This window comes from Callorhinus ursinus, unplaced genomic scaffold (genome assembly GCF_003265705.2).
Source record: "Callorhinus ursinus isolate GAN/ISIS: 27379988/994484 unplaced genomic scaffold, GSC_fseal_2.0 scaffold1, whole genome shotgun sequence".
In the NCBI taxonomy this organism is placed as follows: domain Eukaryota; kingdom Metazoa; phylum Chordata; class Mammalia; order Carnivora; family Otariidae; genus Callorhinus; species Callorhinus ursinus.
Genome location: NW_027397063.1, coordinates 4,837,646 through 4,852,634, shown reverse-complemented (window position 1 = coordinate 4,852,634; position 14,989 = coordinate 4,837,646). Strand labels below are relative to the sequence as shown.

The 14,989-nt window shown below is 48.1% G+C and overlaps 1 protein-coding gene and 1 long non-coding RNA gene across 9 annotated transcripts in view; one reads left to right on the top strand and one right to left on the bottom strand.

Annotated features, from left to right (window-relative positions):
- Positions 1-4,713: 4,713 nt before the first annotated feature.
- Positions 4,714-14,989, top strand: part of EVA1C (eva-1 homolog C) — a 72,576-nt gene continuing 62,300 nt past the window's right edge. The window contains exon 1 of one of the 8 annotated variants that reach the window (XM_073891221.1): positions 4,714-5,408. In XM_073891221.1, the coding sequence (XP_073747322.1) occupies positions 5,198-5,408 (211 nt within the window). In that variant the 5' untranslated portion in view covers positions 4,714-5,197. The remainder of the gene's footprint in view (positions 5,409-14,989) is intronic. The other 7 variants (XM_073891220.1, XM_073891218.1, XM_073891209.1 and 4 more) reach the window with 7 other exon arrangements.
- LOC141372516 (uncharacterized) overlaps positions 9,333-14,989 on the bottom strand; it is an 11,485-nt gene continuing 5,828 nt past the window's right edge. Inside the window, exons 2-3 of the long non-coding RNA XR_012377783.1 lie at positions 10,283-10,414; positions 9,333-9,902 (exon numbers count right to left, since the gene is read on the bottom strand). This is a non-coding gene — a long non-coding RNA (uncharacterized lncRNA). The remainder of the gene's footprint in view (positions 9,903-10,282; positions 10,415-14,989) is intronic.

The window sequence follows — 14,989 nt, the reverse complement described above, 5'->3', positions numbered from 1 at the left end:
GTAACATCTCAGCCAGCTTCGCGGGCACGTGACCTGTGCAGTCGCTCAGGACCACATGCTCGAAGAGCCCATGCTCGCTTTACAAGCTCTGCTGTCGCTGTCTTGAAATTCTTAATTATTTTTGGACAAGAAACCTCAAGTTTTCATGCTGCACTAGGCCAGCGAATTATGTAGCTGGTCCTGGTTAGGTACTAACCGCGGGGCTGCTATGAGTAGCAACATTTCAGAAGCACTCTTGCTGGGCTCATCCTCACTCATCACACTGCATTTGCTTTGATTCTGGCTCCTGGAGTCGTGCCGGATAACCAAGTGGCTCCAACTGCTTGTGATTTTTAAAATTCCATCAGAGGAGGAAGAGTACGGTTGGGGCGGGGGGACTGTCTTGGTGGGAAAGGTCATTTCTCTTCATGCCCCAGATGGATTTTACAAGTTTCCCTCTCTTTGAAGTATGTGTCACTCCCTCCTCCCCCATTTTCCTGTCCTAAGAGTTTTTATGGTGCCCCAGAGTTGAGGTATTTGACTGTATAATATTTAGAGAGAGGGAAATCAGGAATAGGCAGTAACTGGTTTCCATTTGGTTGGGGCACAAAGGGACTTGGAAGTGTGGGGTTCAGAGAAAAAGATAAATGGAATTCTTTAACTTTCTCACAAGATTCCAAAATCCTTAAAGAGATCAGATTAGGACTAAAGTCTGGCTTTGCAGCAAGTAGCTGAGGGGCAAAGCTGAGGGCAGCCGGGAATTGTCCTTCAGGTTCCTCTCTCCTGTGTCCCACAATAGCCTGGTCACCCAGCACTGTCCACCCCCTCCCAAGGCCTTTCCAATTTGGCTACTTGCCCCTTCTCTCTGGGCCTGCAAAGCCCCAGCCCCAAAGCATAGCCGTAGGCTCCTGGCTACACGTTCCCCCAGCCATCCCCTTGAATCCACTCTGATGTTGTTCTTGTTTGATTAAAAAAAAAAAACAGCTTTATGGAAATATAATTCACATACCATGCAACCCACCAATTAAAAGCATAGAGTTTGACATTTTTGGAATACTATCTTATTAATTTTCTGAAGTTGTAAAAACCTATAGAATTTGCTATTTCAAGGGTACAATTCAGTGGTGTTAATTACATTCACCATGTTGTGCAACCATCCCCACTATCTATTTCCAGAACTTTTTCATCACCCCAAACAACAGCTCTGGACCCATTAAGTAATAATTCTCCATTCTCCCTTCTCCCTGCTCTTAGTAACCTCCATTTTACTTTCTGTCTCCATGAATTTGCCTTTTCTAGATATTTCATGTGAGTGGAACCATACAATGTTTATCTTATTGTGTCTGGCTTATTTCACCTAGCATAATGTTTTTGAGGTTCATCCATGTTGTAGCATGTAGCATGTATCAGAAATCACTCCTTTTTACGTCCACATTTTGTTCATTCACTCATCTGATGATGGGTACTTGGGTTGCTTCTTCCTTTGGGCTATTGTGAATAATGCTGCAGAGAATATTGTCTTACGAGTATCTGTTCGAGTCCCTGCTTTCACTTCTTTTCGGTATAAAATCCCTGGACCCACTTTTGACCCCTCCAGTCCAGTGACACTCAGCAGCCAGACCAATCTTTTACCAACACACACCTGATCACCTCACTCATCTGTTAACAACATTTTGGTGGCTTAGGATAAAGATGGGAATACTCACAAGGACTTAGGGTAAAGATGGAAGTGCTCACCAAAGTCTCTGGATCTCTGAGCTCTGACTACCAACCTCTCTACATCACTATGCCCCGCCCTTTGATTTCTGCCCTGTTCGCTCTAGACTTCTCTCCATTCTTCTATGGAATACTCCTTTTGGATTTCACACATGCTGGTTTCCCTTCCTTCCTTCCTTCCTTCCTTCCTTCCTTCCTTCCTTCCTTCCTTCCTTCCTTCCTTCCCCTCCCTCCCTCCCTCCCTCCCTCCCTTCCTTTTTTATTTTAAGTAGGCTCCAAAACAGGGCTTGAACTCATGATGCTGAGATGGAGACCTGAGCTGAGATCAAGAGTCAGATGCTTAACTGACTGAGCCACCCAGATGCCCCACTGGTCCCTTTTTCTAAAATGTTCACCCTCCCAAACACCTAGCTTTGGCTAGTTTTTGCTTGGCAAACTCCTCCCACCTTTCCTATCCATCTTACCTTAAAAACAAAACACACGAACAAATGAACAAACTAAAAACCAGAAACAGACTCATAAATACAGAGAACAAACTGGTGGTTGCCAGAAGGGAGGGGCTGAGAGGATGAGAGAAATAGGTGAAGGGGATTAAAAGGTAAAGACTTGGGGCGCCTGGGTGGCTCAGTCAGTTGGGCGTCTGCTTTTGGCTCAGGTCATGATCCCACAGTCCTGGGATCGAGTCCCACAGTGGGCTACTTGCTCAGAGGGGAGCCTGCTTCTCCCTCTGCCTCCCACCCCTCCTGCTTGTGTACGTGCTCTCTCCCTGACAAATAAATAAATAAAATCTTTTAAAAAAATAAATAAAAGGTACAGACCTCCAGTTACAAAATGAATCAGTCTTGGAGGTGAAAAGGACAGCGTGGGGAATATAGTCAATAATATTGTAACAACATATGATGACAGATGGGGACTATACTTATTGTGGCGAGCATTTTGTAACATAGAGAATTGTCTCATCACTATGTTGTGCACCTGAAACTAACAAAACGTGGTATGTCAACTATACTCCAATGAAACATTTTTTTTAATTTAAGGAAGACCCTAACATCTCCCTCCCCACCTCCCACTCAGCTCCCCCTCTCTTTTGCTCCATGTCCCCTTTTAGTTTATGATTCTCCAGTCACCGTCTGTCTTCCTGTCTGTAATAATGACTAATATTGACCGAGCATTTACCAGCTCCAGGCCCTGTCCTACCCATGTCACCTGTATCAACTAATTAAAGTGTCACAAGCCTGAGACTTTACAGAGAAGGAAACCATGAGGGTGCATGGTTAGTAACTGGAGCCCACACTGGCGCCTGGAAACCAGTTAATGCCTACACGACTGTAGCAGCATCCCCCAGCCCTGTGGGAGCAAAGTTCCCTGACTGTGCTAGCCCCCACAGCCCTTAGCACACACCAGCTCATACCTAACACAGATGGGTGAATGGCTGGGATGCAAACTACACGAGGGACTCGAGTTTTGAGCAAACATTACTTACTCAGTGGCTCCTAGTGCTAGGCATCCTTACCTATCCACCCAGCCTCAATTTCCCCAACCGAGAAAGTGCACACTAATATTTATGTCCAAAAGTTATTGAGATTGACTTTTTTTTGTAAGTTTTAAAAAAAATTAATAATCTCCACACCCAACATGGGGCTGGAACTCACAACCTGGAGATCAAGAGTTGCATGTTCTACGGGACCAGCCAGGCACCTGGAGAAGGTTGAGTATTTTTTTAAATTAATTAATTAATTAATTAATTTGACGGAGACACAGCGAGAGAGGGAACACAAGCAGGGGGAGTGAGAGAGGGAGAAGCAGGCTTCCCGCTGAGCAGGGAGCCCGATGATGCGGGGCTGGATCCTAGGACCCTGGGATCTTGACCTGAGCCCAAGGCAGATGCTTAACGACTGAGCCACCCAGGCGCCCTGAAGGTTGAGTATTTTAATATAGATTTTAAAAAATTCACTGTGCCTGGTAGAATGGATCCTACTGAGCAAATACTGAGGTTTAGCATTTGCCACCCCACCTACAGACGGGGAGGAAGGGGCCAGAAATACCAGTTCCTCCGACGGAGCCCCTGCCCGAGCACTGTGGGACTCCAAGTCATCCAGCCCTCCTGGATCCTTGCGGCGCATCTCTAAGGAGGTCCCACAGGTAGATCGGCGCGTCTGGGTTTTTTGTCCCCAAGCCTCCCCGCCGCACTGTGCGGCCCTGGCAGTGGGGAGCCGGCTGGGGCAGTACGCTTGGTCCCGCCCTTGGGCCTCATTATCTACGTTTCCGCTTCAGGCCCGCCAAGAACTTGGCAGGGCCTCCCCGCGGTGTTCGGGAACACTTTGTGCCGAGCGCCCGCCGGCCCAGCCCTCCTCCCTGCCGCCGGCGCTCGCCCAGTCAGCAGGGTTTGGGTCGCTGGGGCCCCCTGGTTCCCGTACCCCGCGCGCAGCCACGATCCCCCACGCGCTCCCACGCACTTGTCCTCTGTACCCCCGAGCCCGGATCGCGCAGTCCGCTCCTCGCCCACGGGCTGGGCCTGGGTCACACCGCGCGTAATCGAGAGGTTCAGAAAGATGCGGTGGCCCATTTTAAAACAAAGCCCAATTATTTGCGCTCGGTGCTATTTATGCCGGGCCAGTGTCAGATCCTCTGGGCGCTGCGGACAACCAGTACCCAAAAGAAGCGTAGTCGGAGCAAGAAGAAAGAAACTGGCTCTGGAGCCATCTGACCCGCTTTGAAGCCCCCCTCCCCGAACCCTTCTCGTTCCCGTCCTGGCTGCGTTCGCTTGGGCAAAGCGCGGGGCCTCAGTCTCCTCCTCCGTGAAATGGGGTAACTGTGCATGCTTGGTAATTCTACACGAGGAGCTCCGCAGATCGCAGGGACGTCAGTGTTGGGGTCCCACACCTGCGGGACCCCACCTTCCGGCGGCCCCTGCCTCGGCCCCGCCCCGGGGCTGTTGGGCTCAACGCGCGGTGCTGGCTCCAAAGTGCGTCACGGGCACCGGCCGCGCTCCTCCCGCAGCCAGGGCGAGGCTGGCACCGGGCCAGCGCGGGCCGGGCCAGGGGTGCCGGGCAGTCTCCGGGGCGGGGACCCAGGCGTGGAAGGCGCTCAAGTTGCGCGGTCCTCGGTGCGCTGCTGGGGGCGCCCTCCGCGGCGGGCAGCGCGCCAGGGACCGGCCTCCACAGCCGCCGGGCGCGCGAAGGCTACACTTTCCCTTCGGCCCCCCTCGTTTCCTTCCCGCCGGGCGGCAGCGGAGATTTCCTCTCGGGGAAACTACGCGGATCCTTCCCGGGGCTTCTCGCCCCGCCCCACTTCTCCGCCCCCTCCCCTTTGCTGGGGAGCCGGTGCTGACCTGCGCTGGGAAGAGGCTCTGGCAGCCTGAGCCGGGAGGTGGCGGGGCGGGGGGTGGGGGGGGGCGCGGAGCCGCAGGCCACCGACTCGCCCCGCCATGTGACGCTGCCCTCCGCCCAGGGACCCCCGTCGCGCCCCGGGCCCGCGCCCGCGCTGGGTCGCGCCGGGCACCATGCTTCTGCCTGGACACGCGCGCCCGCCGCCCGCCCCGCAGCCCGCGCAGCATCCTGGACTCCGCAGGCAGGTAGAGCCTCTCGGGCAGCTTCTGCGCCTCTTCTACTGCGCGGTCCTGGTCTGTTCCAAAGAGATCGCAGCGCTCACGGACTTCTCCGGTAAGAAGCGCCCTCCCTCGCCCCGCGCCCCCGGCGCCGCGGTGCGCCCAGGTGAGCCCTCCGCTGGGGGCAGCCTTCCGAGGGGGCACGGCCGGGTGGGATTGAAGTTGAGGCACGCTCGAGCCAGTTTTCCTGCCTGGTGTGAGCCTTTGGCATAGAGGTGGCTGCGTGTGGAGTGATGGCACAGGAGCCCCTCCCCTCCCCAAGGAAGGGGGGGTAACATATTTGGAGTTTCTCGCCCTGCTGTTTACCTCGTCAATTTCCCAGCATCGGGTCCGGCATCAGGGACCCGACTCTGACGGATGCGTGTCCCCTTGGAGGCTCCTAAGCCCTGTGCCGCGCCCAGCGCCGTACAATACACGTGCTGGTCCGAGGAGTTGCACTTGTTCTGCACTCGCATGGTCCCGGTGCGCCCCAGCCAGCCTCTCGGGTACCCATGTAAGGAGACTAGCCCGGGGGACGTCTGACCTGAAGTCTGAGTCGGCAGGCAGGGAGGGAAGCCCGCCGGGAGGTCCGTGTGCCAGATGAGCAGAAGTTTACAGAACAGAGACTGGGGGGCGGGGGCGGGGGGTACCAGCGCCCCCGCCTCCCTCCAGTCCCAGTCTCCTCTACAAAAAATAATGACTCCCTCCTCCCAGTAAACGGTGAGGCTTTTCTTTGGGGAGACTCACACCGAATCTCCCGCAGGTGATATCAGTTCTGGGGTTGTAGGTGTGACTCCACGAAGTGAGAAGTTTCTGGGTTGATAACGGCTGCAGGAGCCACATTTTTGTATTACCAATGCACTTGCTTAGAGCAACAAAGTCCTTGCAGTTGTAACAGACCTGGGTCTCCCTCTGGTGAAGCTGGAGGCCTTCACCCTTCCCCAGACCCTGCCCAGCCCAGGAGGCAGCTCTGAACCCCACTCTCCCCCTTCTCCAGGGATCTTCTGGCAAGTCCAGGCTTTTGCCTGCAGGGTCTTTTGCAATCTAATCATGGTAAACGGAGTCACTGCTCACCCCGCTCTGTAGAAGACTAGTACATGGCAGAGAACACTGGCAAACCAGAAGCTGAGTTGGGTTTCTAGTTTACTTACAGAGAATGTCATTGTTAGCTGAGAGCCCTTAGGTCAGAGGTTCTTTGCTTTGAATATTTAATATCAAGGCAGTGTTTCTACCTAGCAAAGGAAGCCAAGATATGCCTATTTGGCAAGCAAACCGTGGTCCTTAAAAATCGAGCACCACAGGGTCATAATGCTGTGGTAAATGTGTTAGGGAAATGATTTTCAAGTGCTATTGACTTTTTTTTTTTTTGGTAATAGAACTTTTCTTGGCTGCTCAAAAAGTTCTGTATTTGCTGATTTAAGCTATGGAAAGCAGTTCTGAATCCGCCACCCTCTAGCTCTGAATATTGTGGCGAAAGCACTGAAAGATGACAAGCCATTTTTTTTCTTTCTTTTTTTTTTTGGTGACATCATTGCAACTGAACAAATATTGCTTTAGGTTAATTGCGGTGTAACCATTAGATTGTTTTCACAGATTATAGACACTCAGAGTTTGTTTCTTTAGTGAAGCAGTTGCAGTATTTGTGGCGGTCTGTAGGTTACCACCTAAGTTCAGAATTGTCTGTGTGTAGTGACCGTTCTAGAAGGTGTGCTGGAGCTATCCAACAAGGGCGCCTCATTCTAAGGGAAATGGATATTTTGATACATGTTCTTCTAAATGACAGTAAATGACAAAAGAATTATTTCCTTCTGCTTTTGGTGTGAACCTGAATTCCACAGTTTAAAACTCCCTGAGCTGGTGGTAGGTGGTGATATGGACAGGTCCATCCACAAGCAGCCCCCATTTTAACTCTGATCAGCCTTGCTCCTCAGGGATCTGAGGGCTAGGGAGAGAGTGTCAGGGAGCCTTTTTGGGAGAAGAAAAGAAAAAATAATACATCCTCCCAAAGCACCGACACGTTCAGGTTTAAATCTAAATGCTATATTTTGTGGCATTGGGGAAACATTAGAGAAGGCTCAGAGAGAAAATGGAGTCTCTTGAAGTTGATCGATTTGACTTGAAACCTTTAGGGACCCCCCTAACTGTGTGATATACAGCACTGAGGAAAATTCCCAAGCTCCAATGATGACTGTCTGAGGGTTTAGTTGAATGCTTTAGTCAAAGCAGTGGATACTGATCATGTAATTCCAAAACCCCCTCCCCCCCACCCTCGGGTCCTCAAAACCTGGCACCTGCTTTCCTGGGGACAGGTGGTCCTGCTCTTTTTTATGAACTTGGAGGCATTATAAACCAGAGGTCTATAAGGGAGACGTGCCCCCCCCCCCTCCCCAAGCCTTACAAGAATAGCCCAGTGCTGGGGAGCAGCCTTCCACAATGCAGATACTTGCTTGTTTTTCTAAACAAGGGAAACATCAAAAACTGAGGCTGGTGGGGGGGCGGCACTTGGGAGCCCTTTGCCCTGGGAAGACGGGGATGGAAGAAGGATGGTGTTTCCACATGAAAGAAAGTACCAGAATGTCAGGGGTCCCAGCCATTGTATGTACAGTATAGGGCCTCGCAGGAGATTAACAGTGTAGAGTTTTGGAAAGTTACTTAAGCCTTTCTCTTCTTTGCAACTCTTCCTTGAGGCTTTTCCTGGGGCTGTCAGCTGGTGTAGTTTTCCTGGGTCATTGATTTTTTTTTGCCCTGAGGATTCCAGCATCGGATCTCACTCTTAATAAGCCAGGGGACCGTATCCTGGCCTCTGCCTCCCCCTCCATGCTCGTGACTTGTGCTAATCACCTCCAAGCCTGCTGGGAAAAAGGCTCCCCAAACACCCCCTTCCCTCTCATCCCTGAAGATACTGAGATGCTGCCAACAGCCACTGGAAGGCTGTCATCACTGCATTAAAAACATATCCCAGGAAGACAAGATCAGTTCATGCAAAACTAGTGCCTATGATCCTTAAGCCCATACTCAAATACACTTGGCTTGCGTCCATTTTCCTCCTTGGGATGGAGTTCTGGTTTTTTGACTGCATTCTCAAATTGGGGATTTGGCCTGAGAGGTCCAAACTGATCATTGATTTTTTTCCCCCCAAACAGAAGTGTAATGTCAGCATCATCTTTGTTCAAAGAATGAGGCAGGGATGAGGGCTGAGGGGACGGAGGGGTGCCATCTTGGGTTCCAGCCATAAAAAGCAAAGGATCCTCCACATTTTGTCCTGCTTTGAAGAGCGATGTTCCAGGGTGTCTCTCAAACTTATTTTTGCTGAGTTGGGTTTCTCAGGTCTTGTTCATTTTTTTTTTCTTGGTGATTTTTCTCTCCATGTCCCTCTGCTGAAGGCCAGCAGCATCTTCTCTTGTCTCCCTGCGTACCCCCTTTCTTTCTTTTCTTTCTTCTCAAAGAAGTTCAGAGTGATTGATGGGCTTGTTGAGAGGGGTGGGGAGAGATGGGGGGGTGGAAAATCGTTCTAGTTCCCACTCGGAGTCCTAGAAAACTCTCGACTTTTGACAGAGTAGGCATGAGCCTATGTCCACACGTTTGGTTTCACCCTGGGGCATCTAGTAGTGAGTGTGGGAAGCAGAAGGGAAGGGAAATGAAACACAAGGAGAGTGGGGCAGCCTTTAAGGTCTTCCTTATACCAAACTGTCCCCAGACCTCGAAGATGGAAGGGGTTCTCTGGGCAGATGTCTTGCTCCCTTCCCAAGCAAACCAGTAGCCCAAGCCAACAAGAAGTGGTGCTTGTTACCAGATCATTTGCAGCCCAGCAAATAAACCCAACCCTAGCTCCTTATTTCACTGGCCAAGAATTTTGGAATGTAGAAAATGGTAAGTCAGTTGATCTTGAAGCCTCGGGGGTGGGAACCAGGTCCTGATGGAGGGGATGCAGTTGTCCATTTAGGAGAGAGCAAACCTTCCCGTCCAGCTCAGATAAGCAGTGGGTCTCCATCCTGGTGGCACAGGAGAATGGCTTCAGTCTGAACAAATGTAGGGGTGCTCAAGCAGCACACCAGGGCTTCTCGCGTAACTGGCCTGGGTGGGAGGCAGGCATTGGCCTCATTTTGAAAGTTCCCAGGCAACTCTAGGACAGCCAAAGTTGAGAACCACTGCTCTGGTGTTCAGAGGGCAGGACTACCTCCTGCGTGCATGGGTTCATTCAGGGGCGCACAGGCATGACTGGCTGTCCTTTCACCGTTCCTCCAGGAGCCCCCACCAGGGAGACCGGGACTGTATTTTCCCAGCCACTGGTTTGTCTCTGCATCCCAGCACACACACAGAGTTCTGCATTTTCTTATGCCTTAGTCACATCAGCCCTTTATTCAAGGATTGTCTTTACTTTTCACAAATTTTATGGGATGAAAAGCCAGCTCATAACCAAAGAAAAACAAGCCCAATGTCTGAAGGAGTTGTCCAGCTGTCACAGAAGAAGAGAGATGAAGAGAAGCGTCTGAAGCTGCTAGTCTGTTTCCATGGGAAGTAACTACATTTGAAAAGTGTTCTGCTGGCTCTTTCTGTAGCAGGAAAGAGGAGTCTGGGCCAGTGAGTGGCTCCATTATTGATGGCTCTGCTCTCCCAGGCACTTTATTGGAAAGGGCAGCCTCGCAGCAGTTTCGGGGAAGGGACAGAAAGGCAGGGAGTAAAAGTTAATTGAGCACTGTGTTATCTGATTTCTTCCTCATAGCAGCCCTACGAAGTCAGTATTAGCCTCACTTTCCAGATGAGAACCCAGCCCCGGATAGGTTGGCTAACCTGCCCAAGACCACCCAGCTGGGACACAGAGCAGAGGCAGACTCTGACATGAGCCTGGGGGAGGGGGCGGCTGGGGCACTTGGCCTCTGTGGGTGCTGGGTGGGGAGCAAGCCAGAGGAGAAAAAAGGTGCCACAATCTGCCTAAACTTTCGAGATAGTTCATGGCGTGACCACCGTCGGCTGTACCAGTTGCCCACTGAGTAGACTGACCTTGCCCCATTCTGTCCTTCAGTACCTTTTCTACCCAGTCCATCCAAAGTGGGTGCACACGGGAGGCGATCCAGTGGATGTAGGAGGAAAATGTTAGAACATCTGTCCATTTCATACTGGTTTCTTTTCAAGCTTAAAAAAAGGAGTCATGTTTGATTTAAAATTAACATAAAAATCAACAGTTGAACAGTACACAGTTTGTACACGTATTGGAGATGTGTTCCCAAAATGTTTCTGCTGATGGGGTTCATGATTTTAAGGATTTGGAGGTCACTGGTCTCAGCCACCCTGTCAACATCTTTAAAAATCTTGAAAAGGCACCACTTTGGGGATAATATGCACTGAAAGAACAACTGCTCCCCTGTTACCTACCCCTATCCCCGATCTCGCTGCCTAGCCTAGCTCCACACTTGTTAGTAACATTTAGAGGCAGGATTTGAACCCACTAATTGGTTTCCAAAATCCATACTCTTGTCATTCGAGCTAAGTAATGGACCTAGAAGCTAGAGGTGAGGGCTCTCTGAAGTTTTATGATACTAAGTCACTATTTTAATGAGGCTGGTGTGTTTTTATCTCTCTGGAAGGAAACAGCTTTTCTTAATAACACAAATCCTGGCATCACCAAGATTTTAATATTGGAAGGGGAATCTCAGATGGGAAGGGTGGCTGACCAAGTGACTCTAGCCTGTTTTCTGAGTCTCTCCTTCTCCCTGGGGGTCCCTAATTCTCCAACCCATTAGCTGACCCCCATGTGTGCACCATCTCATTTAAGACTCTGGTCCAGCTGGGTGTGGCTTGCCTCCAGCACAAGTGAGAGAAGTTGGTGAGTTGAAAATAGAATAGTGTATCAAGCACATTAAAGCACTATGCACCAGACCCTGCTCTGAGAACTTTATTAACTCATTTAATCCTCACCACCTGTGAAACAGATGCTATGATAATAAATTGAAGAAGCTGATGCAAAGAGAAGTGAAGTAACTTTGGGGGGTTTGAATCCAGGCAGCTCCTCTAATACAAAAACAAATACAGTAGTTTAAAGTGATGCCATTTCTGTAATGTTGGTCTCCTAATCCACCAGAGCCAAATTTTTCCCAGGATACGTGGGAAATACCTGTAAAAGTATTGTCCACTCCACATTCTGTCTAAAGATAGTACCATATAGCTCCAAAGAACTGATTACAGAATAGGATCTGTAATCCATTTCTGGAAATATGATAGAACTGATGATCTGAAATTATTTCTCCAACAAAACATCTAGAGCTGCTGAGTAAAATATAAATGCATGAGTGACTAAATATAAGGGATACACACAGGGAACAAACATGAAGAGGGATCAGAGAACTGGAGAAGTTAGCTGGCACTGACCCTGTGGCTACACTGGGACCTTCTGATGGTATTTACAACGAGAATTTAACAGGTGCATGAAGGCAAGAGATGAGGCATTAGACCAATGTAAAGTGAGAAGTTGAAATAAAGATCTTCCTATAAAGCTGGGACCTGGAAGGGTTAAACATTCATTAAAAAGGTGGATGAGAAACAAATCAGCCTTCTTGCAAAGAAAAATGGCAAGAAAACTTATCTCAGTCTAGGCTCAGGTTTGGAGAAAAAATTAATCTTCCTCAAGAATATGTAATCACAGGCCTTCCTTTTCAAGAGTCTGGCTTTTAAGTTCAAATTATCTTTACCAAGAAACCTCATCTGAGAAACTAACAAAATTGTCCAAGGTTGGTTGTGCCCCTAGATACTTGGCAAAACACACACACACACACACACACACACACACATATCCTCCCTACATAAAGACATCATCATCACAAGCTTCAGAAGATTCCTACTGATGAAATCTTGCTAATTATGAACACACAATCCAAAATTACATTATATAAACAACAGTCAGCAGTAAAAACAGCAGAGTTCTTAATAAATAACAGAGGAAAACTAAAACAGAAAAACAAAAGAGCAAGTCTAAAACATGACTAAGGAATGAAAGGCTATAATGATTTGAAAAAGAACAAAATATATCTGCTAACTCTACTACTACTATACTACTATAATTAATGAAAGTGTATTCATTGATATTAAAGCTTAATGGATAAATCATATATAGCTGAAGAGAGAAACAATCAATGGGAACATAAAGCAGGAGAAATTATCTAGAATGCAGCAAAAAGGTAAAGACATGGAAAATATGGAAACAAGTTTGTAAGAAGGTTCAACATACATTGGATCAGTATTCCAGAGAGAATAGGGGAAATGAGGGAGTGGCAGCACTCAAAGTATTAATATCTTGGAATCCATTTTTGAAAATTAATGAAAGATTCAGGGGTGCCTGGGTGGCTCAGTTGTTAAGTGTCTGCTTTCGGCTCAGGTCATGATCCCAGGGTCCTGGGATCAAGCCCCACATCGGGCCCCCTGATCCGTGAGAAGTCTGCTTCTCCCTCTCCCACTCCACCTGCTTGTATTCCCTCTCTCACTGTGTCTCTCTCTGTCAAATAAATAAATCCTTAAAAAAAAAAGAATTAATGAAAGATTCAGATTGAAGCATCCCAAGCAATATAAATAAAAATAAATTTATATCTATCATATTTAAACTATAAAATACTAAAACAAAAGTGACAGTCTTAAGAAAACAATCAGAGACAGAGAGAGAGAAATGTCATCCATAAAGTCTTTGCAACAACAACAGTGAAAGCCAGAAGGCAGTGAAATATTTTTCCAGGTTCTGGGGGAAAAAAAAAAACAAAAACAGAACAACCTGTCAGAGCAGAACTATATACCCAGCTAAACTATCAAGACAGAGTGTGGAGATTACTATAAACCATAAACTTAAAAAAAAAAAAGAGTGTGAAATCAAGACATGTTTACCACTGATAAACGCTGACTGAAACAACTCCCAGAGATGTACTTTGTGGAGAAGGACACTGAGTCTGGAAGGAAGGACAGAAAAAAGGACAGAAGAAAAGAAATGGTGCAAAGAACGGCACTTTACCTATATTCCTTGCTCTGTCTTCCTTCGTAGAGAGTACCATCTCCATGTCCGGAGAATTTCTCAAAGATATCTTGTCCTTTTGGCAGGTAAACCCAAGGGACAGATTTTTGACCCAATTGCAAGCTCTTCCACTGCCTCAGGACTTCCAGTTGGACGTACCCAAGCCTGCTCTGTCAGGTGGCCATACAACCGGAGTTGTGTGTGAAAGAACAGGAAATGTTTAACTCTTTCAGATACCAGATGCTGTGTTAGGTATGATACAGGGCTACCTTAAGTTTCCTCCTCAGTGGGTTCATGCACACACAGAAACAAAGCAGCTTGAAGGGTGAATGGTAGATTTGGCAGGTAGCATTCTCCAAATGGTATCCAAACCCCAGAGTGTGGAATTGAGGATTTAACAGTGTGCCCACAGATCTCCCAGACAGGACTCTGACCAGGCTTAGGTTTTTTTCATTTCCATACCTGCTGTTCTGGACACCTGTATCACTTGCTCACTCAGGCCCCCAAAATGGAATTTCTCCTGCATTAATAAGCTAGGGAATGAAGTGATGTTTGGAGTTAGTTTTGACCTGAGGGCCAAGTTTTCCACACACAGAGAACCAGGCAGCATTAAAATTCAAAACTCAGGCCACTGAATCCGAAATGTATGTTTGCAAACTGTCTGATTTCATGTCTGCCTCAGATGTCTCGTGAATACAAATCGCCTCATTTGGGGTTGGAGGAGCAGGGAGAAGGAAACCTAAGAATGATCTCCAAAACAAATCTTTAATTCGGATGAGTATAATAGAATGTAATCCCGTTTCAAGTCTGTCAGCATTCCTTTGATGATTACAAATGAGTCCCTTTTCCCCTGCAACGTGGGGGAATAATCTGGATAAAATAACCCTTTTTGTCTGCAAGGGCCAGTGTGATGCATACTCGTGACAGCCTACAGAGCAGCATTTCAGGGTCGGAGCAGAGTGCTGTGCCACAAAGTTCTTCCTTTCTTTCTCTCTTTTCACTCTTTTTATGTGCACCAGCATCTGAAGTTCTCAGGCTTAGAAATCATAAATCATCATACTGTCCTCTGGGACAAGAGAGACATGGGTCACCCAGCCCTGTCCCCTTCTGCCTGTTTGATGGGAGACGGGTGGAAACGAGAAGACCCCATCTCATCAAGAAGGCTGGCTATTACAGCTTTTGAGGGATACGCTTTAAGGAATGCACACAATTTTATAGCCCCTTTTCTACTGGGAAAAAAAAAAAGTATCTCAACCCCAAATCAGGCTTACACACTTCTTTTGGTCAATTTGGTCATGAAATTAAGGGGTAGGTGTTTTTAAACTCCCTCCTCCATTCTCCGAGGCTTAAACCACGCAACATGCCTTCCAGAGCTAGCAACGCCAAATGCTTTTTGGACAGGTTAGACCGAATGCAAACACGGCCCCGTCCGCATCCTCAGGATGAAAAGTGGTCTTGATGGCCTGGAGCTGTAGGACCTGCTATGTGGAAGTGGTCACAGCAGGCTGTAAAGAATTCCACTGAGCAGGTCTTGAGGTCATGTCTGTTCTGCATCTTTAACCCCTGGAGTTCAAGTGTGAAGGTTCCTCTCTTCTGATTTACCTTTTTTTTTTTTTAAGCTAAGATACCCCAGGATTTTTTTCTCCAGAATTCTGTCTGTCTATCTATCTATCTATCATCTATCTATCTATCTATCTATCTATCTATCTATCTATCTA